Raw genomic sequence first — 24,564 nt, 5'->3', positions numbered from 1 at the left:
ACTTCCTCAGCCGCTGCCATTACTGTGGTGTGTGAGAAAGGAGGGGAGGGGAGTGGAAGAGACGGTGGCGAGGAACGAGAGAAAAACGGGGGGAGGGAGTGACAGAGAAGCGGAGCGGCTGAGGAAAAGAAGAAAAGAAGGGTAGCTGTCCCTGGAGGAAATCATTGTGAAGGGGCCGCGGAGAGCGAGGAAGCGAGCGAGGAGGCAGGCGGACCAGCGGCGCTCCTATGGCTCAGTCTGCTGCTAACGGTGTGGACCAGGATCTGGCCAGCAAGAGGCTGCACTCAAGGTAGGACCCGGGGGGGGGGGGGGGGGGGCACGTCGGCGAACAAGCGGGGGTCCAGCCTCGTAGCCCGTTCTTGAATGGCTGTCAGGAGGGACGGGAGGGAGCGGCTGAAGGCGCAGAAATGAGGGAGAATAATAACAGAGGCTGCCAGCTCTGCTCAGGAGGAGCCAGGCAGGCGGAACTTGACCAGCCAGCTTTCACTGATTTAAAAGCTCAGGACGCAGCCACAGTTGCAGCCAGAGCCCGGTTCCAAGCCTCATTCCTGGCTCGGGTCATCGAGCTGCTGTGGCTGGAATGTGCAGACTGAGAGGAGCCTCGGAAGATGTGAAGGCTGGCGGGGGAGGAGGGGGAGCGCGCTGGAGCAAGGGGGTGTCCAGGTTGGACGCTTTGACAGCACACATGGCTCCGGTTTAAAGGTGTCAGCTGGTAGGCAGAATCACACCATATGTGCACGTGGATGAAATATGCACGTGTGAGAAGATAGATTTGTGTCTGTCGAAGTGTGACCGGTTTGACCCCTTTATTTACATACGGTCTGTGTATGATGAGCACGTTCCCACTCATTTGCAAATACTCTGTCTTTTCCTCTCTGTGTTATTGGGCTATTTGCATGCCGTAAAACAGTTTAAACTTTTAACTGTCAGTGCCATTAGTACTATGCTGTTGTATGTTGAGGCAGTGCTTTTAGATTAATCAATCACTTGTTGCCTATAAACTTTGAGCAAACATCATAAAGTGTCCATCATGATGTCTTAAAATTCAGTGTTGTGTCAAAAAAAGAAGACATTTTTGTTTGAAAAATCAGAGGTTAAAGTTGCAGATTGATTACCTCTCAATCAACTTATCGATAAATGAACGCGTCCTCTCAGCTGTGTTCATTAATGTGTCTGGAGGGCTCCACTGATTGGTCTGCGCGGCCCTTTCAGCTGTGCTCTGCCCTCGCGACACCCCACTGATCAGATTTCAGTGATGCTCGTGAGAATGATGAGTCTATATTTTGACATTTTGAAGCGTATTAATCACTATAACACTGATTATATTAGGAGCCCTCCACATCTTTGTTTATCAGTCAAGTAGAATGAATCAGATGTACCACCCACAGATTATGCAAACACTAATTATGTTTGGGAATGATGTATCAAATAAGTGCATGGTAACATTTACCGAAGAAGTGGTTTGAGGGCAGTGGTTTTACTGCAACTCAAATCGAGGTAATGTAGTAGAAGTTAATAGATTACTAATTTGTTTGTGGAGGACAAACAAAAGTTCTGTTTGTGCATTATAATAACTTCTTTGAAGCTTACTGTCTGTGACACAGAGCAGACTGCGAGGAATGTTAATAAGTGTTGAGTTGGGGAGTGACATTCATAAGCCTGGCAAGGTTATGAACACACACACACACACACACACACACACACACACACACACACACACACAAACATATAAATACATAGAGTGACTCACATGCTGGTTCTGATCGTATGGTCAGCTCTACCCTCTGATTGCTTTTCCACTATTTTACAAACACATAAAGTCATTACATGACCTTTCTACGATGAGGGCTGTAGGTGTGTGTGTGTGTGTGTGTGTGTGTGTGTGGGTGTGTGTGTGTGTTTTTCTGCATGCTTTTGTAGCTTATGAGGAAACAGATGAGCCACAAACAGATATTATCTGTGGTCTGTGGTCAACAAACAGTTCCAATAAAAAGCTTTTTTTCTTTGGTCAGAGACGTTGATTGTACTTTCTGGTTGCTGATAGATTGAAAACAGTTAGGTTATGGATTAAAGTAGGGCTGCAACTAATGATTGTTTTCATTGATTAATCTGTTGATTATTTTCTTGATTAATCGATTAGTTGCAGGAAGTGGTGAAAACCGTCGATCAGTGTGGCTCAAAGCCCGAGAAGATGTCCTCAAATGTCTTGTATTGTCCACAATCAAAAGGTATTCAGTTTATTGAGTTGTAGAGGAGTAAGAAACCACAAAATATTCACCTTTTAAGAAGCTGAAATCAGAGAATTTGACCTTTTTTTTCCTTTAAAAATCACTCAAACCGAGTAATCGATTAGCAAAATAGCTGGCGATTAATGTAATAGCTGACAACTAATTGACTAGTTGATTAAACATGGCAGCTTTAGGTAGAAACAGCTCTTGAAGCTTAAACCTTCACGTACGTTGCATCAGATATCTGTTCTGTCGTCCTCATTTGCACATTAAGCGCTATCAATCAGAAGGAGGTGTCCTTGAACGTCACCTCGTTGTGAGGAAGAACGAATGCCTGATGCTGAAACGGCATGTCGTTAGATCCAAGTCCTTCACAGAGCTCGTAGCGAGGATTAGAGGAGTTACTGCTTTTGAATACAGAAATTTGTTTCCAGTACTGAAGATTTTTGAAGCAAAATTCAAATTGACACGTCAAAGCCAAACCTGAAATCACAAAACTTGAGGAATAGTCCAATTATTCATCCCTAAATGTTCTTTTCTCTTACTGTTTCCTGGACGATACGGGATGAAAGTCCCTGTTAATATCTCCACAGACAACAAGAGAAACTGAATCGCAGAAGATGAGAATCAAACAAAAGGAGAAGAAGGAGACAGCTCCGCTCTAACCGAAGGAGACGAGCGCTGCGAGAGGAAAAAACATTCCTAGAGAGTTTCTCTTTGGTTTCCCTGACAACCCGCCATGGCACTCTGTAATTATGGCTGGATTACTACTCCGAGCACAGAGTTTCTAAGCATGGCCAAGAATAACGCAGAGCCCTGAATATAGAGAGGATCCACGAATGAAGGACGAGCTCCAAGGGAAAAATGTAAACGAAAATTTTGCTTATTTTTATCAAGAAATGCATTTTAATTAAACTAAATCATCAGGATTTAATTGTTTGCATTTCATATTCGGGTTGTGGTCACATATCGGATCAATAATTACTATTCAGAGTCAGTTTTATTATGATTTATGTAACTGTAATGTGTGTCGCTCCCTTCAATATGTCCGACAAAGATCTGTGGTATTTTATTGTTTATGCACAGTGCAAATATTAATGGACACCATTAATGGACAAATGGTTTTGTCTATAAGATGTCAGAACATATGGAAAATGCAGCTTAAGACGTCCCACTGTCAACCTATGTTGGCAGCCAAAGATATTCATCTTATTATCAAACGCTGACATTTTAGAAGCAAACGTTTGGCATCTTTGCTTGAAAAATGTCTGAAAGGATTAACCCAACATCAAAATTACTGTTCAGTCTCTGAACTCAGAGATGAATCCATTAATTGTTCCAGCTTTAGTTGTATGAAAAGGAATAGGTTGATCAGTCCCTATTGACTGTATGGAGAGTCTTCCCATGAATATTTCAAGCTGCTTGAAAATGTACATGACCTGTTTAGTGAACATGGCGTTGCTCCAAATCTTGTTTTGCATCTCATTGTCTTTAGCACAGTATGGCCTGCAGACTGCAGTATGTTAATACGTGTACAGTCGTCATAGTAGTTTTTGACAATGTTCCTGCGCTGTCCTACTCCAGCTGATGTAGCCTAGTTACTGCGCTTTGCTCGGGTTAATTCATTTGACATTATCAGGGATGCACAATGATCCGTATTGGCCAATAAAGGCTTTAAAATGAAACACTAGCACCAGCCTGAAATGAACTTTTCTGCCGGTATGACAGGCTGATAAGACGACACGTAGTCACGAGCACATCTGTGGTGTGGGGGATTTTTTGATTTTCAAAACTTGCAAAGCTGCAGTGATTGCTCAGCATTGGCCGTGGGAGAGAAGCAGGCACCCGTGAGGAAGACCCATCAGCAGTAGTTTTCTTAGTCTGCCCAGCGATCTGCCAGTGGGCCATCCCGATAAGAGTGAGCATAATGATATTAATTCCATCACAGGAGAGACTTCATGTTCTTTTGCAATTAGGTAGAAAAAAAGAATAACATATATTGGTTTTGGCATCAGACAAAATGAGTGAGGAAAGTATCATAAGAAATCCAGTATAGAGGTTTTATTTCTCTCGTCATCGTGAAGAGCTGAATCATGACGCTGAGGTTTTCAGTTCATATGTTCATCCAAATGTGTTTCTGCTTACTAAACGTTTAGATGCTCAAACTTAACCCCAGCCTGAAGTTTCCTCTTTGTATCTTCTGCTGTATAAGCTTTCTATGGCAGAAGAACACGCTGTTCATGTATTTATCCACAATGAGTACATTGTGATTCATGATATGACAAAGGCTCATTGTTCACATTCACTGTCTTCCACTGAAAGACCAAACATGGCACAGTAGAGCTTACACACAACAGCTTAACTTCCTCCCTGAAACCTGCCCAGTATGTTACATGTGCTGTGCACTGCCATGGTAACAACACGGGGAGACTGTCTCTGTTAGACCACAGGCAGGCTATTATGGGATGAGTGTCTCCCAGACAGACCAATTAGAGTGGTAATCAGAGGAGAGAATGGCAGCCTGTGCTGCACAGATCCATTCTTACACCAACCGCAAAGATGGCAAGAATGAAAGTCACTTTGTGAAAATCCTGTGATGGAGTGTTTTTTTTTTTAATCTTAATTGTTGTTCTCGCACTCTCTGCCTCTCCTCCTTTCATCCATCTCTCTGTCTGTCAGTTAGCCCTCTGGCTAACTCTCATGCATTACTTTTCGTCCGCTGACTTTGATCAAGATGAGTGATGATGCATTGTGGCCTCTAACTTTACAACTGTGCAGTTTAAGTTGTTTTTTTTTTAACCATGTCGCCAGCCGCTCTTGAGGCGACACCCTCTTTCCACAGTCTGTTTTACAACTCAGGGTTTTACAGTTTGCCCGTGGTTTCCAGAGGCCCCTGCACCATCTGCAGCTGGACTCGGTGTCCTTATGTCTTCCTCCTCATCCCTGTCTCTACTGCTTATCACCGTCTTGCTCCCATGAAGGCACTGGTGTCCCTGCGAAGCCTCAGCATCCGCCTTTGATTGGAGGGATCCTACGTTTCTATCCTGCCTCATTGAAAGCTCGTCAGATGGAAACAGATCAGCCTCTTCTGTTGTGTAGTACCTCCGACTTGTACTCTTTCCATCTGGCATTGCACAACACACAGTCCCTGCCAGTCATGAAAATTCTCACCATTGGTTTCCTCCTGTTTTGAGTTGATTGTATGAAAAGCAAAGGATGCAAAGGAAAGCAACGTCTCATTTGCTTTTGGTACACCTGTGAGCTTCCTGAGGACATGCTGAGACCTTGTGTGCAGCATCGCAAACAATTGAAGTTGAAGGGGCATAGTCTTTGCAGCTGATTGGTTCACGCATTTGGTGTCTTCTACATCATGGATACGACAGCTAAATTATAAACATATTCCCTCTGCAACTGCATTGAGCTTGTGCATTTCATCCCTCTGGCTACTGCTATTAGTGCCTGCTCCACTTTCCTGTTTGCACTGAAGAGCAGCTTTGGCGCAGTCCGCAACTTTGTGGGCTCTCCTTTGATGGCTTGCTCATATAGTGGAGTTATCAACATTTCTGAGCCTTTTCCCTCTGAATGATCTCAGAGCTGCAGGGCTTCCCCCACTGTTGCAGTTGTTGCTATTTTAAGTCTGTCTTGTTTAATGCCAAGCAGATGACCTTGAACCCTGTAAAAGACTCTTATCTACAGTGGGAACCAGTTCCATCCACTTTCCAGACTCGTGACTTTCATGTTTTTCCAGCTTACCTTGAAGATGTTTTGACTGCATTGGCCCGAGGGCCTGGATATGTTGCTCCAATGACAGCAAGACTCATTTGTTATGAGCAAGGAAGACAATTTGGTCACTTCAGATCAGCAGTAAAGAAGAGAGGCTTGGGCAATATGGCAATGCATATTGAGAGATTATATAAATTTTATAACATCAGCAATGTTGGCATGCTATTTATCTTGTAATATCTATCCCTTTAATATCAGTATAGTAGGCTTTGTAATTCAGTGGCCAAGGCAGTGTTAAATTCATACATGATTTTTTGCTTAAACGTGAGCGAGTATTAAATTCCCAGGATTAGCAAGCAACAGAAATTTCTGTCTGGTTCTGTCTGGTTACTATACATTGACACCACAGTAAAAAGGACATGTCCTGGGATGGAGGATTTTTCCCGTATTGCACACTGCTACAGATATAAGCAACAAGGGAAAAAGAAATCTAAAGACCATCTGCTCTGGACATCTGGACATTGCCATGATGCCTTCCTTCCAAGGTCAAACGATTTTTTTTTTTTTGTCCGATCACAGAGGATGTCCTCCTCAAGTTATCTCAGCCTGTGGTATCAGCATCTGTTTTGGGGAGGTCGGCACACATGCCCCTTTCACATAAGGTCAACAAAGGATATGTCAAAACGTGGCTTCTCCACAGAATTATTTTTTTTTACACACACTGTGTTTTCAGTATGTCTAGCTTTCTGGGTTTGATTATGGTACACCACCTGACTTCAATAGACCTTTTGTCTGGCAGGCATTGGCATTTACATGTCACTGCAGGAAATGCACAGGTGTAATTAATAAAATGACTAGTGGCTGCATTCCATCTAGCTCTTTCAGCGGAAGGGTGTGGGCATGGTGCATGCTGTCATGGCTTGCTGACACACCTACATGGAACAGAGCCATTGTTAATGTTATTAGTTTCAGCTATGGCGTTTCCACGGCATTACACGGTGTCTGCAGTCACAGCTGCCTCAGCGTGAGCAGAGGCAGAGCAGCACATTTTTGGCATACAGGATCACTGTTTGTTGTGCAAAAATAAAGGACGTTTGGAGATGTGGGAGCCATCATATTTACTTTAGAAGTTGTGGATCCACTTGCCTAAACCAAACTTTTTTTTTTAACCCTGGTATCCTGGTTGAAAGTCCTGTGTTTTACCCATCCATCCTCCCCACTCTCCTCCCAGTGCAGACTTTTTATATTATGTCAACCTGCTCTGAGTGTCTGATATTGCCATGCATGGGTTTACATTGGAGTTAGTTGAAAGCCCACAAAGGAGCATACAAAACATCAGTATTTGATGACTGGGGAATGAGAACAGTCTGGAAAAACAGACAAATACCATGAACATAAATCAAGAGCTCTCATCTCTGCATTGGTTTATTTCCAGTGAAAATAACTGAATTGAATATATGCACTCACATGACATTTATAGGCCCCTTATTGCCCCTTTACTCACAATCTTATTTGTCTTGGCTGGTGACCTAATAATGTTTTTGCCAGTGTCAGCAGATTGTTGGATTAGTCTGGGCCAATCAGTGCACTGTGTGGACTCTCCCAAGGAGATGCAGGTGGCTGGATTAGCAATTGTCTCTTGCTCATCCTTCCTTTCTGTCTCTCATTGGGACGGTGGTCATGCTTGGACGTATTGCACTCGCTCCGCGGTCACTGACTGCCCCCCTACTCCCACCCAGAATGTTCCCTACATTACACGCTCCCTCTTTTAAAGCGTGACCTCTAATGGCAAGGCAGAACAATGGATCTCGCTGTCACAGCTGGGACAGGTTGAAGAGGATCACAGGAGAGGACACATTTCTGTTGGGGATAGTAAGAATTTATTGATGTAACAGCAACGGACATCTCGACTGTCTTTAATAGATTCAGTTGGATCGAACGGTCTGTAGACTTTTTAAATGAACGTGTTTTGCTAAGAGATACAAACGTAACTCAAACTACTTATTTGTGGAATTTTCTCCAATTCCCTCCCGACTGGCTTGACTATGGGAGTACAGGGTTCACCATTCAGTTTTTGGATCGTTCTTGAGAACTCGAAAACCAGATGTAATTCTTGGCTGGTCCAGGACTCGGTGTAGAAATTCCAGTTGGATTGTGTCCAGGTTTGCTGTAACATTGCCGACGCTGTGGATTATTGTGGAGTAATTAAATGGACAATATGGGGAATTGGAAGCCTCATCTCAATTAGCTATATCAGCTGATATCACATAAAGTCTCAGCATTGCTTCATCAGGGACAGTGAAGTGCTTGAATGGACTGCAGCCTCTGTGTGAAGAGTCACTCATTTCTTTTGGACATAGCGGATCTTGTCAAAGCTTGACCTCATGGCTTCTGAGCCTTGCCCTCTGACTGGAGCTGAGAGAGCTGTGTGTAGACTGGTCCACCACGGACCCCGACCTCAAGCTATGCTAAGACCTCTACACTTGGAGCTACAGGTGTATGTGGACAAAACACGAAGCAAGCAAAAACACAGGTACTGCTAGAACACTGAAAAGAGCCAGTTCTGCAGTCATTTTGTTACCAAGCAAGGTTTTGCAAACCAAATGACCTTGCTGAGCACACTGATTCTAGATCAGGACAAGTTGAGGAAAAACTGACCAGAAGATCACATCGGTAATGTAAATAACTGTTAATTACCCGTTACAATGAATCCTTTGGGCATTGAAAAATGCCTGCAGTTGCAATTACAGGCATGTTTTTAGCAGCAGGAAGACGTGAAAAACACTTTGAGCTTTCTGCTGAACCTGCAGGTGAAACTACACATGGTACACATCTCTTTGCTGCACTTTTGAATGGTCCCATTCGCAAAACAGATTACATTCAAGGATAATCCTTGCTTAACTCTACATTCTAGGGCCTTATCTGGAATTTAGAGCTGCAACCAAATTGCCTGGTCTTTAGTTTATCCTGGATTATATGATGAATCTGGGGTGTATACTTTCTGTGTACAACTCACTGAGGAGGCCATGTTGTGCCTCTTATGACCACAATACATCAGTGTTTCAATGCATGATTCTTCCTCTCACATAACATCTGGTTTCTAATTTATTTTGAGCAAACATCTAAAAAAAAATAGTAGATCTAATAGTAGATTCATCCTATAACCGTCAGATGTTTCAAATTCTTATATTTAGATTCTGCCAAATACCGCAGAATATGATTGAAATACGACAAGAAAGTTGTCAATAGGCACACAATTAATATTCCTTTTGCATTCCCTGAGTCAGTGTTATTGATCCTGCAGTTGCCATGGGAACCAATGCATTAGAAGTGGCCGGAAGCCTCCTCTTGACTTTGCTTTTGATAGTTATTTCTGGAACATGTTGCTTCTATTATATTACAGCTTACAATGTAAGGGAGCAGAGATACACTTGGATCATCATGTGCTGACACAGGAACGGCCACCATTATTGATTTGCTGATTTTCCCCATGTTTGCACCGACCATGAACAATATCAGCTAATTACTCATGGAAAGCATTACTACATGCAAAATGCAATGTTGCTTTTAATCTCACACATACAGCAGTCAGTCACAACATTCAAACTGCCTGCCCAATATGTTGTTGGCGGATCCTCTGGGTCCCCTGGGTAGCAAGGTGGGGTCTTCATGGGTCGGACTTGTTCCAGCACATCCTGTGGATGTTCAGTGGGATTGAGAGTTTGGTGGCCAGATCAGCACCTTGAGCTCTTTGTCATGTTTCTTGAGGTATTCGTGAACAGTTTTTGTGATGTTACAGATGGTGGATGGATGATGGATACATTGTCCTGCTTGGGGGTGTAGTTGGTCACAGCAGTGTTTAGGTGGTTGATATGTGTCAAAGTAACGTCCACATGAATGCCAGGACCCGAGGTTTCCCAGCAGAACACTGCATTGTAACGAGATGATCAGTGTTATTCACTTCACCTGTCAGTAGTTTTAATGTTGTGGCTGATTGGTGTATAGAAAACCAATAATGCAAATGAACTGAATCTTTATAAAACAGGCAGACGTGCAGTAATGAGCCAAAAGTGCAACACCTTTTCAAGGTACTCATCTAAGAGTCTTAAACTCAGTTGCCAGGGCAACAGTCCACATATATGGCTACAGACTTTGTTGTCATGGTGATACTGGCAATTTGTTCCCCACCATGAGAAGATGTTGTGCTGCCACTGTAATAAGTGTCCACATTACTATACATTGTTCAATGTGCTCATATGCTGCTTTCTGTCTTTCTCTGTATGCATGTTTGTGTGAACCTGTGTGTGTGTGTGTGTGTATGTGTGCACCTTTCAGGATGGAGGCCTCCTGCTTGGAGTTGGCCTTGGAAGGAGAGCGGCTGTGCAAAGCTGGGGACTTTAAAGGGGGAACAGCGTTTTTTGAGGCAGCCGTGCAGGTCGGCACAGAAGACCTGAAGACCCTCAGTGCCATCTACAGCCAGCTGGGCAACGCCTACTTCTACCTCAAAGAGTATGGCAAAGCCCTGGAGTACCACAAGCATGACCTTACCTTGGCCAGGTGAGCATCTTTTCAGGCTCAGAAGAGAAAGGTTCAAGTTACCACCACATTTCATTTACTTTATGAGATGCATAAAGAACATGAGGGATTTCTTTGTGTTGAGGTAGTCAATGAAAATTCCAAGAAAAGTGAGGGGACTTTCATATAGTACCAGTCCGTCACTCCCAGCTAGATATTTAGCTTATGTGAGTAATCCGGTCCCCTGCAGTGAGTGCAGCTGCTCCTTCAGCAGGGAGGTGATCAAAGACCCAGGGGAGATTTACCATGTTACATTAGAGTCTCACCAGGCCCACTGGGACCTGGTCCTACGAAGTAGGCATCCAATTAGAAATTTACTTGTCAGCATCTCCCAATTAAATCGTGCTACATTACCTTAATGGCTAGCGTTTAACTAAATTCCATTAACACAGAGAAAATGTCATCTTTGCTCACACCACTGAACATCTAAGATGTGTTCATTTGCTTTCTCAGAACAATAGGAGACAGAATTGGAGAAGGAAAAGCCAGTGGAAACCTTGGTAACACATTAAAAGTGTTGGGGCGCTTCGATGAGGCTGTTGTGTGCTGTCAGAGACATCTGGATATTTCTCAAGAGCAGGGCGATAAGGTAACAGGCATGCTTTTTGTTGAACTCCTGAAGAGTCCATGAACTAAAAACAAGTACATTTGTCTGGATACAAAGAAATGATGACAGAACCAGTAATAAAATCTCAGTAACAAGTTGTAACATCTTCAGATAATTAAGGACCAAAGCTTCAATCAAGCTGTAACATAAAAACTGCCTTGTATTTTGTTAACCTTTCTTCTCTTTGTCTCTGTATTGTCTGGTTGTAGGTTGGCGAGGCCAGAGCACTGTATAACATAGGGAACGTGTTTCATGCGAAGGGCAAACAGCAGTTATGGGGCTGCACCCAGGAACCAGGGGACCTGCCTCCTGATGTCAGAGACACACTGCAGAGGGCCACTGGCTTTTATGAGTATGTATTGTTGAGCAATGAACATGTACGACAGATGGATGCATTCAACCAAAATCACAGTTAAGATAAGATTTCAAAAACAACCCCACAGAACTGGATGCTGTGAGATTTGATGATGTGGTGTGTTAGTTTTGAACCGAATCTTACTCAACATCGTTGCTGAAGATTTCTGTTTATTTTCATCAGACCACAGAATAATTTTCTCTGTGCTCGCTGTGTTTAACATGCCGTCGGGCAAACTCCAGGCTCATGTTTGCCTCTCGGTTAAAAGCGGTTCCTTCAGGCTTGTCTGCCTCGTAGCCCAGTTTTCTGAAATACTACACTGACACTGCTGTTCGTTTGACAAGATCTTCTCTCACAGCTAAAGAGCTCTGCAGTTTTGGTAGAGTTTTGCTTGGGTTGCTCAGTTTGGTTGAACAGCAGGCTTTTGTGAATAATGTGTTCACTCTTAACACAGCACAATTATTAATTATGCACATTTTATCTCCATGCATCTGAACTCTACAGTGTACAGTTCTTCAGAACTTCTGAGAGTTTCTGATCAGACATGCATGTTTATCTATCTATACTACATTTCTTTCAAAATCACACATTTCCAGCTGAATTGGTCACTATAGACTCAATGGCATTTAAAGGAAATTGAATGCATTTAGTGTCAATTTGGACTGTCTTTGTAAAAAAGGAAAAAACATGCTTAATGAATTATGTCAGGAAGTACAAGAAACACGTATATTTCACTTTAACTTTGTGGTTTATGTGGTTATATGTAGCTCAGCTTTTAGCTTTAGATAAGCTTTGACTTAAAATGAATCACATCTTAAGTGCAGCAAAATTCAGAAAAAGTGGCCGTGTTGTTGATGGACAAATACAATGAATAAAATCATCAACATACATAGAAAGAACTTACTTTAACATCATTTATATACTGCGACTACATTGCTGTTGATCTCTGTAGGATGAACTTGTGTTTGGTGAAAGAACTTGGAGACCGAGCTGCTCAGGGCAGAGCCTATGGGAACCTGGGCAACACCCACTATCTGCTGGGAAACTTCGTGGAGGCCATCAAGTTTCATCGTCAGGTGAGAAATTCAAAGTGTTTATCGGCATGATGTCAACACCTCAAGTGCATGGACAAGAGATATCAGCCTCGCCGGTGTTGCCAGAACAGAACGGTGACCATGCGTCGCCAGTGCAAAGGCCCAACTGTGCTTCTGACACAAGGTCGTTCACCTCGCAGCTATTCAGTAACTGTGTGATATTGCACTGGAATGCACTTGATGGGAAATACAAATCAGGAGACACAGTGCAGTTTCCTTATGAAGAAATAAATACAAATCTTTCATCTCCCCTTGTTTAGATCAGGTCTCACAAACACATCTTCCTGTTTTATGTACAGTGTATTTGGTCGGCTGTGTCCAAAGCATTAACATACGCATTAAGAAGTGGTTTGGGGGTGTTTTGGTGGCATGTGCACATGCTGTGTGGCCCTGACGTCCTAGTCAGGGATCTTTCAGTGTTCCCCCTGAAGCCACATGATATTTGCAGCTCATCGTCATTGGTCTGTTCAGCCTCGAGCGTGTGTGCTTTCGTCATGTGCAGCCCAGAGGCAAACAAGTGGCTACCACAAAATGCACAACTTGAGCTTTTAGCTTATTGGTGTAGTCAGACTACAGTGCTGTTTATTTCAGCGAAGAAGGAGGCTCTATGCATTTGCTTCTTGTTGGAAAAGATCTAACCTAGTTTACCTTGCACAGACTTCAGTCTGACCAAAATTTTACATGCAAAGTAGGAAGACGGGCCAGTGCACAGCCAGTTCGAGAGCGAAAGGGGGACTGCCCTCTCATTCGAAAATCATTTACTTCTGTTATTGCATTGTGCCTGATTTTATGTAATTACAGTCTGATTTAATACAAACTGCAGGGAGGAAGAGTCCTCCTCACACTGCACCATCACGCAGGGTGCAGACATTGATGGCCCCTCTCAGAAAAAAAGGAGGTTATTGGTTTCTTGGTGAATCACTGGCAAGCATGTCTTCAGGCTCTCTCTCCCCATGTTTCCTGCCACTCTCTATTGTAAGCCACTTGTTTCCTCCAGGGAGAAGCCAGTCTCTCCTCTCTTTCCCACTACAAATCCATCAGTGTGCCATGCAGGGGAACATGCTGCTTTTAAAGGGAAACACAGGAACTCATTTGATGCACCACTGCAGCAGCAGCAGCAGATCTTTTCATGCAATCATGTGTCCAACAGGGCATCGAGTCAAAAATAAATAAAGAGAGCAAAGTAAGGGAAAGTGACATGAGATGGTATCTTCTGCCATTTAGCTGTTAAAATTAAGAGGCAGAGTGAAAGTATTGTGTTCATTTGGTTTGACTTGACCTTTCTGCTCTGTCTTTCACAGCGATTATCCATAGCCAAAGAATTCGGGGACAAAGCGGCCGAACGGCGAGCTTACAGTAACCTGGGCAATGCCCTGATATTCCTGGGCCAGTTCAACACAGCCACGGAGTACTACAGGTGAGGAACGAGGAGAGTCTGACATCTAGTGGCGGGAAGGTGAAGTGAAGCAGTTTCTGCAAAGTGAAGATGTGACTGCAGCAAATTGAATGTGAAGAAATAATTCCCTTTGTTATCCCCTTCATCTTCAATGTTTCCTCCGCTTAAGTTTATCCCTCTGTTTCTTTCTCTGCAGGAAGACTTTGCAGCTGTCCAGGCAGCTGAGGGACCAGGTGATGGAGGCTCAGGCCTGTTACAGCCTTGGAAACACCTACACTCTTTTGCAGCAGTATGAGAGGGCCATAGACTACCACCTGAAACACCTGTACATAGCCCAGGAGCTGACTGACAGGTAGACTGAGCATGAGCAATATCTAATGCATACACACAAACATGCATGAGGACAGTGAGTTTTTAGCATTTGTCTGTATGTTCATGTGTCTTCAGAGTTGGTGAGGGCCGTGCCTGCTGGAGTCTGGGAAATGCGTACGTGTCTTTAGCGAACCACAAACAAGCTCTCCACTATGCCCGAAAGCACCTGGACATCTCAAAAGAAGTGAGAAAAAAGCTTGTTTGGTGAAATTAAGGCTTCTTGCAATCAACCTAATTTGACCCATCTGGCTTTATTTGTCTCTGTTTCTTCCTCAGATTGGAGACAGAAATGGGGAGCTGACAGCCAGAATGAATGTGGAGCAGCTGATGGAGGCGCTGGGGGTCAATGAGAGCGACCTGTCACCCTCCAGTTCAGAGTTTGAGATGCAAGGTGATACAGAAAGTTCGTTTTACCTTTTATATGAGATATAATGTGTCAGTGCTGAGCATTCGAGCTGCTGCCTTTCCCCCTGTTTCCAGTCTTTATGCTAAGCTAAGGTAGCTGGCTGCTGGCTGTAGCTTCATATTTAACAGACAGACGTGAGAGTCGCTGTCCTCATCTAACTCTCCGCAGAGCAAATAGTAGAGCCCTTAATTTATTGTATGTTTGTCATATTCCCTCTTTTTGATGTTTGTAATGGAATAATACTGGAAGCCGCTTATTATTACTATGTCGTTAAAACATTACATTGCCACTGTTCCCACCAATTATGCTTGTTCAGATAATGTGATGATGTGATGTGTGTGAACAGAGTTGCGCTCTTTGTCCTTTAGCGTTACTGAAGAGCTTTTATTGCATATTATGAAGAGCTTTTTTAACGGTCCATTGACCGTTTATTAAATCTATTAGTTGGGTATATTTGTTATCATTTAAAAGCAATGTGAACATTAGCTTAGAATTTCAGCTGGGAAACATACAGTATGCTAAACCACTTCACAAGTGTGATCTCCCAATGAAGTAATGATTTATTGGTACATAATTTGAGTCGGTGTCAAAGGTCATCTGAGTTCAGGTTTACTATCAATGGAGTTCTGTACAATTCTGTATGATTTATTCTGCTGATTTCACTTAATATAGAATGTTTAAATTGACACGCAACCATAGGTTTAGTAAAACAAGCAGAGCAGAATCTCGCGGTGCCTTCACTGACGGTGGGATGACTCCACGACCTGAAGATTTTAGGTCACTTTGGGCCATAGTTGTCTTCTCTATCACTGTTTCAGGTGCACTCGTGTAACCTGATTTCTTCAGTGTTGTGTAAGCAAGTTACTTTGTTTCCAGAGTCATGGTAAGGGAAAGGGTGCGGCACATGAAAAGCCTTACTCTGTGTGTGTGCTTGTATTTGTGTGTGTGCCTTTGAGTGTGAATGTAAAACAGAGTCTATTTGCACTCTGTAAACTGTGGTTGGGGGAAGCTGTCTCGGAGCTATACTTGCCCTTCCATCTCTCAGAAATGGGAACACCAAATGACGGCCGTGGAGCTTACACCAGGAGTTTTAAATGCAGAAACTCGACTGAGGGGTTCAGTAAATGCCCATTTATCAGCCACCTTAACACTCCAGATAACAGGCTTTAAAAATCAGTTTTTAAATGGTTTGTAGATTCTGCTCTTTTAACTCCAGTGATTGACAGAAATAACACGTGTGGGCTTGGGTAAGCTAACTGGAATAGTGTATGTTTACACAAGCTGGCCATTTAAATGTAAAACCAGCTTACGGTGAGACAGACAACACACACCGACAGCGTCTGTGTTATGTCTGAGCTGAGGCTAAATGTGAGAGAAAGCAAAAAGTGTGTGTTTTGGGGGTAACATGAAGAGTCTTACATTTACGGCCAGTAAAGGAAAATACTTTGTCTGTTTTCATCCTCAAAAACATAGAACTATTATTCTAGATTACTGGGAGCATCATAAACACATGAAATGAAGCTTGGAGAAACTGTACTATCTTTACCTGCGTGATGTTTGCGCTCATGAACGCTCCTCCGGGCAGAAACTCACACCCATGTCCTACATTTCCCCCTCTGGTGCAGAGCAGGCAAACAGACTCTTATTCAGATTGTTTGCTCAGTTGTCTGCCCAAACCGCATATCACACCGAGCATCATGGGACCAATGGTGACATGACAGGCTGCAGCAGAGAGAGAAGACAAAGAGCGTCTCACATGCCTGATTTGATTTCAGACTAAAGTTTGAGAGATTCTCCAGGTGCGAGATGCTTTAATGTACTTGAATTTTTCTTTTTCGTAGGAGCAAGACCCAAATTCACCAAGAGGAACAGCATGGACAGTGTAGAACTGTGGAAGTACTCTTCAGATAAGGTGATTTCTCACACACTCCAGAGAGAAATGTGCCTGTAAACGTGATCCTCTCCCCAGAGACTTATCAATCCCACTCTAACAGCATGTTCTTTCACTGCAGAACGGTGAGAACCAAGACTTGGAAAGCATACCCAGGAGATCCAAGAGTCAGCTGTCACAGCCAGGTAAAAGAAAAGGCTACCCTGACAGTCAGTCATCAGATGAGAGGCCGTGGTTGGACTCTCCTGTAGACACCGAAGACATCACTGTGCAAGTCCCGCCTCCAGTGCCAGTGAGTAGATGTAGCTTCATCTTCGTATTGGCTGTCTTTATTTTCTTATTAGCTCACCCCAAATTATGTCCCTTATGCACTGCCATGTATAAGCTGACCTCCACGTCGGGCCAGGCTAGCTGTTTCCACTTGTTTTCAGTCTTTTTGCTAAGCTAAGCTAACTGGCTCATGGTAGTAGCTCTCATCTAATTCTCAGCAGGAAAGCAGCTATCCTTTTCAATTTTTTGGCTTCAGCTTATGATTTTTTTTTATGTATCAGCCTTTTGTGAAAGTCTGCTCATATTTTTTTCTAATTTGAAATTCACGTATATGAAGTCTAACTTCTGCTTTCTCCGACGCCACACGTTCCCGCACCCATCCGGCTGTCCACTTTCCACAAATACTCCTTAGTTCTGAAACTTAGTGACTGCAGCTTTAGTTGATAAGAAGCCTCAGGTTAAAGCATTAAACTTCGGTATTTCCCTCTTTTTTTTTTTTACTGACAGCAGAATAAAAAAGACTGCTGACACTTAACATTCTGTCTCATGCCTCAGAGGGTTAGTCAGCCCACCAAAATGTGTAATATCAGCCCGTAGTTCACGTTTGCTGTAAATCTAAGATATGCCCACGTTTTAATTCAATCACTGAGAACCCACCTGAGAAAAGACGGGTGTAAATTTTCCTCATAGAAAGCATCAAGGAGACCTGAAGCGCTGACGGCTGAATTCACTTAACTGCTTTTTCCATTCTCGCCTCTTCACCCCCTGTCCAAAATGTCTTCAGGGCTTCTGATTTAAAGAGGAAATGAGAGAAATTAGAGAGATTAAATTGGGAACTTTTCCCTTAATTTCCCATGAGGTTATACAGTATAGCATGGATACAGTGCGAAAGGTGTCTTCTCATTAAATACCAGCGGTGCTCCATTTGCCGTGAACTAGATTGTTAACGAATGTGCCATTTTGCAGCTGTTGTGTCCCCACAGCACTGAATCACGCCGTGCGACTGTGACAATGCTAACAGCTGTAATCAGCAAGCTGACACGTTAGAAAAGGGAAAATTACTGGACTGCGTGATGATAGTTGATCACAAGAGGCTGGAAATAGCACCCAGAGCTAAATGCTGGTAATCCTGATGACACTGAAGCATAGCCTTTTTCAAATCTGCCTCTTATCAAGACAGGCGTGTTTCGGAGCCACTCTTTCCTCTTATTCCTCATAATCCTGTAGAAATGAACCTACAAACACCTCAAACTACAATTCAATGAATTTCATTCTGCTTTAGTTCAGTTCTTTGATTTTATAGATCGCTAAGTGATGTCCTCCTTGTTGCTGTCGCTACTACGCCTGTCAAGCTCCATCTTCTCACACTCCATGCAGGTTACAGTGATAACAGAGGAAGATTTAACACTTGAAATTCTAAGCAATTTTTGAAACGATGAGTTCTTGATTCAGCCAACGATGGTTGATTTCACGGGCAGAAATGGCAGCTGTCGCCAGCAGATTTTATCAGCTGCTACCTAGCTAATGAAGCTTTTTTAATGTCTCCAGCTGATGCATCTTAAAAAAACAACAACCCTGTCAAAGGGTCTGAAATACACAGTGGATGGCTAAGCTGTGCTAAGCTAAAAGACTGAGGCTAAAGCTGCATGTCCCAGGCTAAAGATTAGCATCCTCACCAGTTGATGACCCTCACTGAAGACATCTAGCTGAAATAAATCAACAGCAGTCTTCTTCTATTGCAGAGTTGAACTGGTTAGTCGTAGCGCTTTATGTATCCTGAGGAAAAAGCTATGTTCTGACAGTCGCAGTGTGTTAGCGATCTGTCCATTGAGGATACTTTCTTTTAAATGTTCTATCAGAGGTTTATAATGTAGAAAAATCTGCCTTTGTCTTTTATTCTCCTCCGTTCACACACTCACTCCCCCTCTCCCTTTGATACACACAGCCGAATTTCCCTACCTCTCCCTCTTGTCTCTCCCTCTCATCATAATCACGTGTTCCTTTCTCTCATGTTCTGTCCCTTTGGCCTACTTGATTAATTGGACAATGCAGAGAGGGAAGTGAGGAGATCCGCACAGAGACCATGGGGCCAAGGACAGACACTGCTATAAGTCACAGCTGATTAGTGTGCAAAAAGCAACTAAATAACAGTCACAGGAAGAAGAGCATTTCATGCGCCCGCCATCATGATTGATCCATCATAGAGCTTTGTCAGGTAGTTTTTGGAGAATAAAGTACTGTCATTGGCGGTTCTTATCACTCGAAGGTGGTTGATCCCAGCTGGCTGCCGCTGTTGGCATGCAATTTGCTCATAACTGTACCCCTGCACCCATCTTTCCACCCCCTTTCTCCTCTCTGCCGCCAACTCTCCCTCTCTGCTGATAATGTGACCTTGATCACAGAACTGCTACCCTCCCCACAGGGTCAACCCCCCCCCCCCCCCCCCCCCCCCCCACTTCCCATAATGAGTTGTTTTCCCACAGTGGGTGAGCTGGACAAAAATGGCCTGCAGGAGAGAGAGAGAGAGAGAGAGAGAGAAAGAAAAAAGAGGGAGGCAGAGAGGAGGAGGAAGAGGGAGTGGACGGTGGAGATTCAAAGAAGGCTGGAATAGAGGGATAGAGGAGAGGAAATTAGAGGGAGGGAGTCGAGTACAGCAGGGGGGCAGAGAGAAAGAGAGAGAGAGTGATGGGTGAAAGAGGTGTGAGCCAGGCGTGTGGACAGAGCAAGAGGGGAGAGAGAGCTCAGAGAGACATGAGAGAGAGAGAGCGGGATAGCTAGAGGACAGAGAAGAAGAGCTGCTGGTAAGATGTTTCATTTCTTTTTTTTCAGCAACAACATGGTGCAGAGGACATCAGAGGTCACTAACTCTCTTTCCCTTTTACATTTTTGACACATTCTGTTTGCAGTTTTACGGCATGTGTATACATTTCACTCTGTCTCTCAGCGAGCTGGTGCGGTGTCAGCGAAGAACTTTTTTTTTTTTTTTTTTTTTTAACGGTAACCAGCAGAAGTTCTGCTTTGTCTGAAGTCTGGTTTGATTTTCCAAAACAAAAGTTGCAATAGAGAAGATTCCTAGAATAGAGCTGAGGGAAATCAGGTGTCTGCTGACGCTGACCTACTTCACATACTGCTGCAAGGCAAAGGGAGTTTAACTCCATCCACTGGTTGGTTTGAAAGGTGCTCTATCTTATTCTGGCTCTGTGGTACGTTGGGAATCTTTTAATTTGGGACTGGTGCATTTTTATTAGAGGTTAGTTTACTTAATTAACATTTAGATCAGTTTAATGTGTACAAGGGCACGTGATTCAACACAAAACAATATGCATCTGTGATATTTTGAACTAATCTGTATAGTGTAGCATAAGTTTTTCATGTGTCTTTCAGTGCTTTTGATAGAATTACATGTTTTTTAACATCACACGTGTATTTTATATAGTATATTGTAATAATGCCTACATTTATTTGTTATTTATGTTTAAACTATGACTTTTTTCCAGCATAGGTAGCTTTTTTTTTTTAACAAGCTGAAAATGAATTTTGGATATTTCATTGGTTCGTTTTAAAGTTTGGTCTACAGCCCATGTTGTGGAGGTTTTAACTCGTTGCTTTGAGATGCATGGTGTTAAAGATAAAAAGTGTCTCAGTTTTAAAGCTTTAAGGGATCAAGGTGGGGGTGTCCAGTTTTTACTCTGCAGTTATCCAGACGTCTCAGTAAACCTGCTTCTTGGAACAGACTCCAGACATTTCTAAGTAGAGCCCATGAAATTTGCAGGATAAATTGGAGAAAGTACAATTTTTGTGCTTTATTATGTTGTTCAAAGAAAGAGCTGAAGGCCTGTTTTTTTTTTTTTTTTTTTATTGGATCATTTTTCTTTTATCTGATAGGTGAATTGCTTCTGCAGCAGTTTCATATGTTGTCAGATTTTTTTTTCAGCGGGCAGCAGCTTCGCTTTTATTTTCCTCTTTGTGTGCAAATCGTTTTACAGCTGTCCAGGAGATGAGCTCCCATTCGGTGTCATAACATCGTAGTCTGATGGCCAGGATACTTCAGTAGCGCAGGTCAAACATAATAAATTCCGCATCTGCTTTGCTGGCACGGTGTTCTTTGAAGCTAAAGCATTTTTGGTGTATTTGTCATCCACTTCAGTTTCAGAGCTTGAACACATTAGCCAGACTGTGACTCTGGGAGAGGGAGCATCAATCAGTGTGATGTGAGAGAGCACCTCTTGGTGTTATCTCAGAACAAACAGAGCGCCGCCAGAGGCTGACCGGCAGTGAGGACGGAACACAGAAATAGCTTTCAGTCGATCAGTGATTGAATCATTGGTCATTGATTAGACCTATATACTCTTTTCCAGCGCTGCCACATGATTGGTGTTCAACAGTTCTGCTGCTCGTGAAGACCTTTTAGAATAACAGTACACAGTGACACTGCATATACTGTATTAGTACTCTGTCATAGTCAAGTTATATATTTCCATCTGATTTTATAGGCCAATTTTACTTAAACACAAATGGGTTCTTTATTTTTACATGACATCTCATGATATTGTACCACCTTCAGTATCCAGGCCAAGGTAATCTCATCAGGAAGGCCATCCCTTGTGAGTTAATCAGATTATGTTTTTGTCATCAACAAGCCAGCCATCATGAAAATCCTCATCCAAACTCATTCTGGCATCGAGCAAATTCATTTGTCTGCACATCATGTCTGTCGGATCGAGGAACAGTTCAACATAATCGCGACAAAGTGTAGTGAACTGCATCCTCCTCAGACGCTTCACTGGCCTCAGTATCATGTCTCAGCTTTTTGAAGAAAGCAGTGAAATACAAGCGTCTATGAGAAAATGCATCGAGGACTGGAGGCGATATCCAGACGATTAGCAGAGAACATTTGATGACCTAATGATGTGGATTAAAGTCACAGGATTTCAGCAGATAAGCGCTTTAGTCTTTTGTGCTGAATAGGTGAGAGTTTTACTAACTGATCATTTTCCCTCCAGAAGCTGGGCCGTGACCCCTCCGATGAAGACTGCTTCTTTGACCTCCTCAGCAAGTTCCAGAGCAGCCGCATGGATGACCAGCGCTGCCATCTTGATGAGCCACATAACGGAGACAACGGAGAAAGTGCCGCCAACTCCGTGCCATCCTTGAACGAGATGATCGGTTGGTGGAGACCAGCATTCGCATACCTGCTCAAGCCTTTGTTGGCTGTCAATATTTACCCTCACCGGGCTCTCCTCTCTTCTCCTAGATCCTGCGATCACCACTTCCCCCCAGACCGAGGAGCTGTTCGACTTGATTGCCAGCTCTCAGAGCCGCCGTCTTGATGACCAGCGGGTCAACGTTGGTAGCCTTCCAGGCCTGAGGATCACACATAACAATCTCGGACACCTGGTGGGCGAGGGAGACCATCAAGAACCCAGCGATGACTTCTTCAACATGCTTATCAAGTGCCAGGTAAGTTCACATATGACAGGAACTCAAGGCTTTAATCCTCTTAGATTCTTGTTGTTAGTCTTATAGACTTTAGACTCAAGCATGGATTCAGTGGTCACATTGCCTCTACACTCTTAAGTCTCTGAATCTTTCCGACTGTAGTCCTCAAGGATTGATGACCAGCGGTGCTCCCCACCAGAAGCAGGCCCCCACGCCCCCACAGTGCCTGACGAAGACTTCTTCAGTCTAATCCAGAGGGTGCAGGCCAAGCGTATGGACGAGCAGCGCGTCCAGCTGCCCACAGACGAGCAGGACAGCCCTCAGTCCCCCGACCCAGAGCCGCCTGGTGGATTTTCCAGCTAGGACTCGATGAAGAATGCTGCACAACTTCGTGTCAAAGAAAATGAAAGCGGGAAGCTGTGTAAGAAGCGTGAGCCGACGTTTGAAGACAGCGCTTGAAGGGTGAACTAACGAGATTTTCAATAACAAGACAAATTCCATGTGCAATGGGTGGCACCCTGTCAAATGTTGCTCGGTGTATTATGTTCTAAATGTGTGTAAATATAACAGGAAAACAAGCAGAGTTTAAGATGAGCGGGTGAGGGGGAAGAAGAAAATACTTTTTGGCTGACATGATAGCAACAAACATGAAATATGTACTCAATCTAATGCCTTAATCAGCATTTTTTTTTTCCAGACTCAAGATTGTATTTCCTGGTGTCAGACGTGTTTTGTAGAGGCACTTGATGGGCATGCAGTGTAATCTGGACGATTAACGCGGAGACCTACAGCGAGAGAAGAGTTACTGATCGAAACAAAGTTGATGAAAACAGCAGAGAAATGACAGATTTGCACTGAAATTTGAACCAGTTTTCTAAAAACATGAATGATAATCTATACACGAACTGTCTTCAGGTCAGTTCTGATCAATGCTGCTGTTATCATTCAATTTTTGAGGTTTCCTCCTCTCATAGTAAACTGGTGTTATTTGTGCAGTAACAGTATTAGGGATGTCCATCCAGTGTTAAACTTTCCACTGACTGATGACCACACTTCATTTTTTCTGATTTGTACAACAGAATAAGAATCATTAGAACTGACAAACTGAGTGAAATATGCTTTTTCACATAAATGTTATTTATGTGCGTTTTTTTGCATTTATACAAATGCATCTTTTCTCACAGTATGCGGTGGCAGTGAAATAGCTGCTTATTTTATAGGGTGAAGACTGAAGTTGTGTGATAATTCGAGCTACAGTTAACGCTTCTGCTTAGCTTTTGAAGTAATGCTTTCTGCTGCCCACAATGCTCTCAACGTCTGATAACAAACTACTGCTTACTGCCATTATTATCATTTCTTCACACAGAAATAGAAGCTGAAGGAAAAGGTGGACGCGTCACATTTTGAGGAATCTAATACTTTGGACAATATTGAAGCACTAGTTCTGTTTGTGCTGCTGGTGTGCTGCCTCCCTGTGGTCAAAACGTTGTATTACATCTGTGAAATACGGAGCACAGTCTTCTCTGGAGTATTTGTAGGACAACGTTGTAAGAATAATTTTGCGATATACTGCCAGTATGACGATCTTTCTTCTGGTTCCAGTGACAATGCTTTGCCAACTCGTGACATAAACGTGGAGATTTTTGCAAATCACTTCATCTGGTATCATTTCACGGTATCTGTACATTTCTATCCATCTGTTGCTATGAAAGATATTTTGCTGTACAGAGCATCTGTATAATGGTACTGTACAAAAACTATTTGACTTAAACGATGGGCTTGCTTTTTATTCAGAAGTAGTGCATACCTCATTTTTGTACCTCAAAGCTTATGAACCTTAGAGATTTTCTGAACGAGGGTGGATCATGTACCAAGTTCATAGTGGTTATGCTTGATTATCTATCTTTGATAAACAACAGATTGGGAGCTAAAGTTAATATTTTCTTTTTCTGTGAATTAACATTTTTAGAAAGTATCTGGTACGCTTCTATTTGTCTCTCGCCATAATTTGTACATATAAATATATTTTGTATTTATGTTCCATTTGAGGACATGAATATGTCCCCTCATGCTTTTAATAAAATGTTTCAGATGTTTCTCTGGGCTCTGTTTTTTATTTACTTTTGGCTAAAAGTAAAAGTGTAAAGTTTGCAAACGTGAATTCTTCTGTTTAAGCTTGAAATATTATATGAGTAACACTGATCTCTA

The 24,564-nt window shown here is 43.0% G+C and overlaps 1 protein-coding gene across 3 annotated transcripts; it reads left to right on the top strand.

Annotated features, from left to right (window-relative positions):
• Nucleotides 1-24,452, top strand: gpsm1b (G protein signaling modulator 1b). 3 transcript variants are annotated; one of them, XM_076757841.1, is made up of 14 exons: nucleotides 1-289; nucleotides 10,287-10,508; nucleotides 10,980-11,115; nucleotides 11,343-11,485; nucleotides 12,441-12,564; nucleotides 13,884-13,999; nucleotides 14,175-14,330; nucleotides 14,426-14,534; nucleotides 14,627-14,741; nucleotides 16,598-16,668; nucleotides 16,769-16,939; nucleotides 21,921-22,083; nucleotides 22,172-22,377; nucleotides 22,519-24,452. In XM_076757841.1, exons 1-14 carry the CDS (start codon nucleotides 228-230, stop codon nucleotides 22,717-22,719), a joined length of 1,995 nt encoding a protein of 664 aa, XP_076613956.1. In that variant the 5' UTR covers nucleotides 1-227; the 3' UTR covers nucleotides 22,720-24,452. The 3 variants fall into 3 exon arrangements, with proteins under 3 accessions (XP_076613956.1, XP_076613955.1, XP_076613954.1); XM_076757840.1 differs by lacking the exon at nucleotides 1-289 and adding an exon at nucleotides 8,220-8,484 and having other exon boundaries at nucleotides 21,924-22,083; XM_076757839.1 differs by lacking the exon at nucleotides 1-289 and adding an exon at nucleotides 8,220-8,484.
• The last annotated feature ends 112 nt before the right edge of the window (nucleotides 24,453-24,564 follow it).

This window comes from Chaetodon auriga, chromosome 19 (genome assembly GCF_051107435.1).
Source record: "Chaetodon auriga isolate fChaAug3 chromosome 19, fChaAug3.hap1, whole genome shotgun sequence".
Classification (NCBI taxonomy): domain Eukaryota; kingdom Metazoa; phylum Chordata; class Actinopteri; order Chaetodontiformes; family Chaetodontidae; genus Chaetodon; species Chaetodon auriga.
The sequence above is the reverse complement of the archived record's forward strand: the minus strand, read 5'-3'. Positions and strand labels throughout refer to the sequence as shown.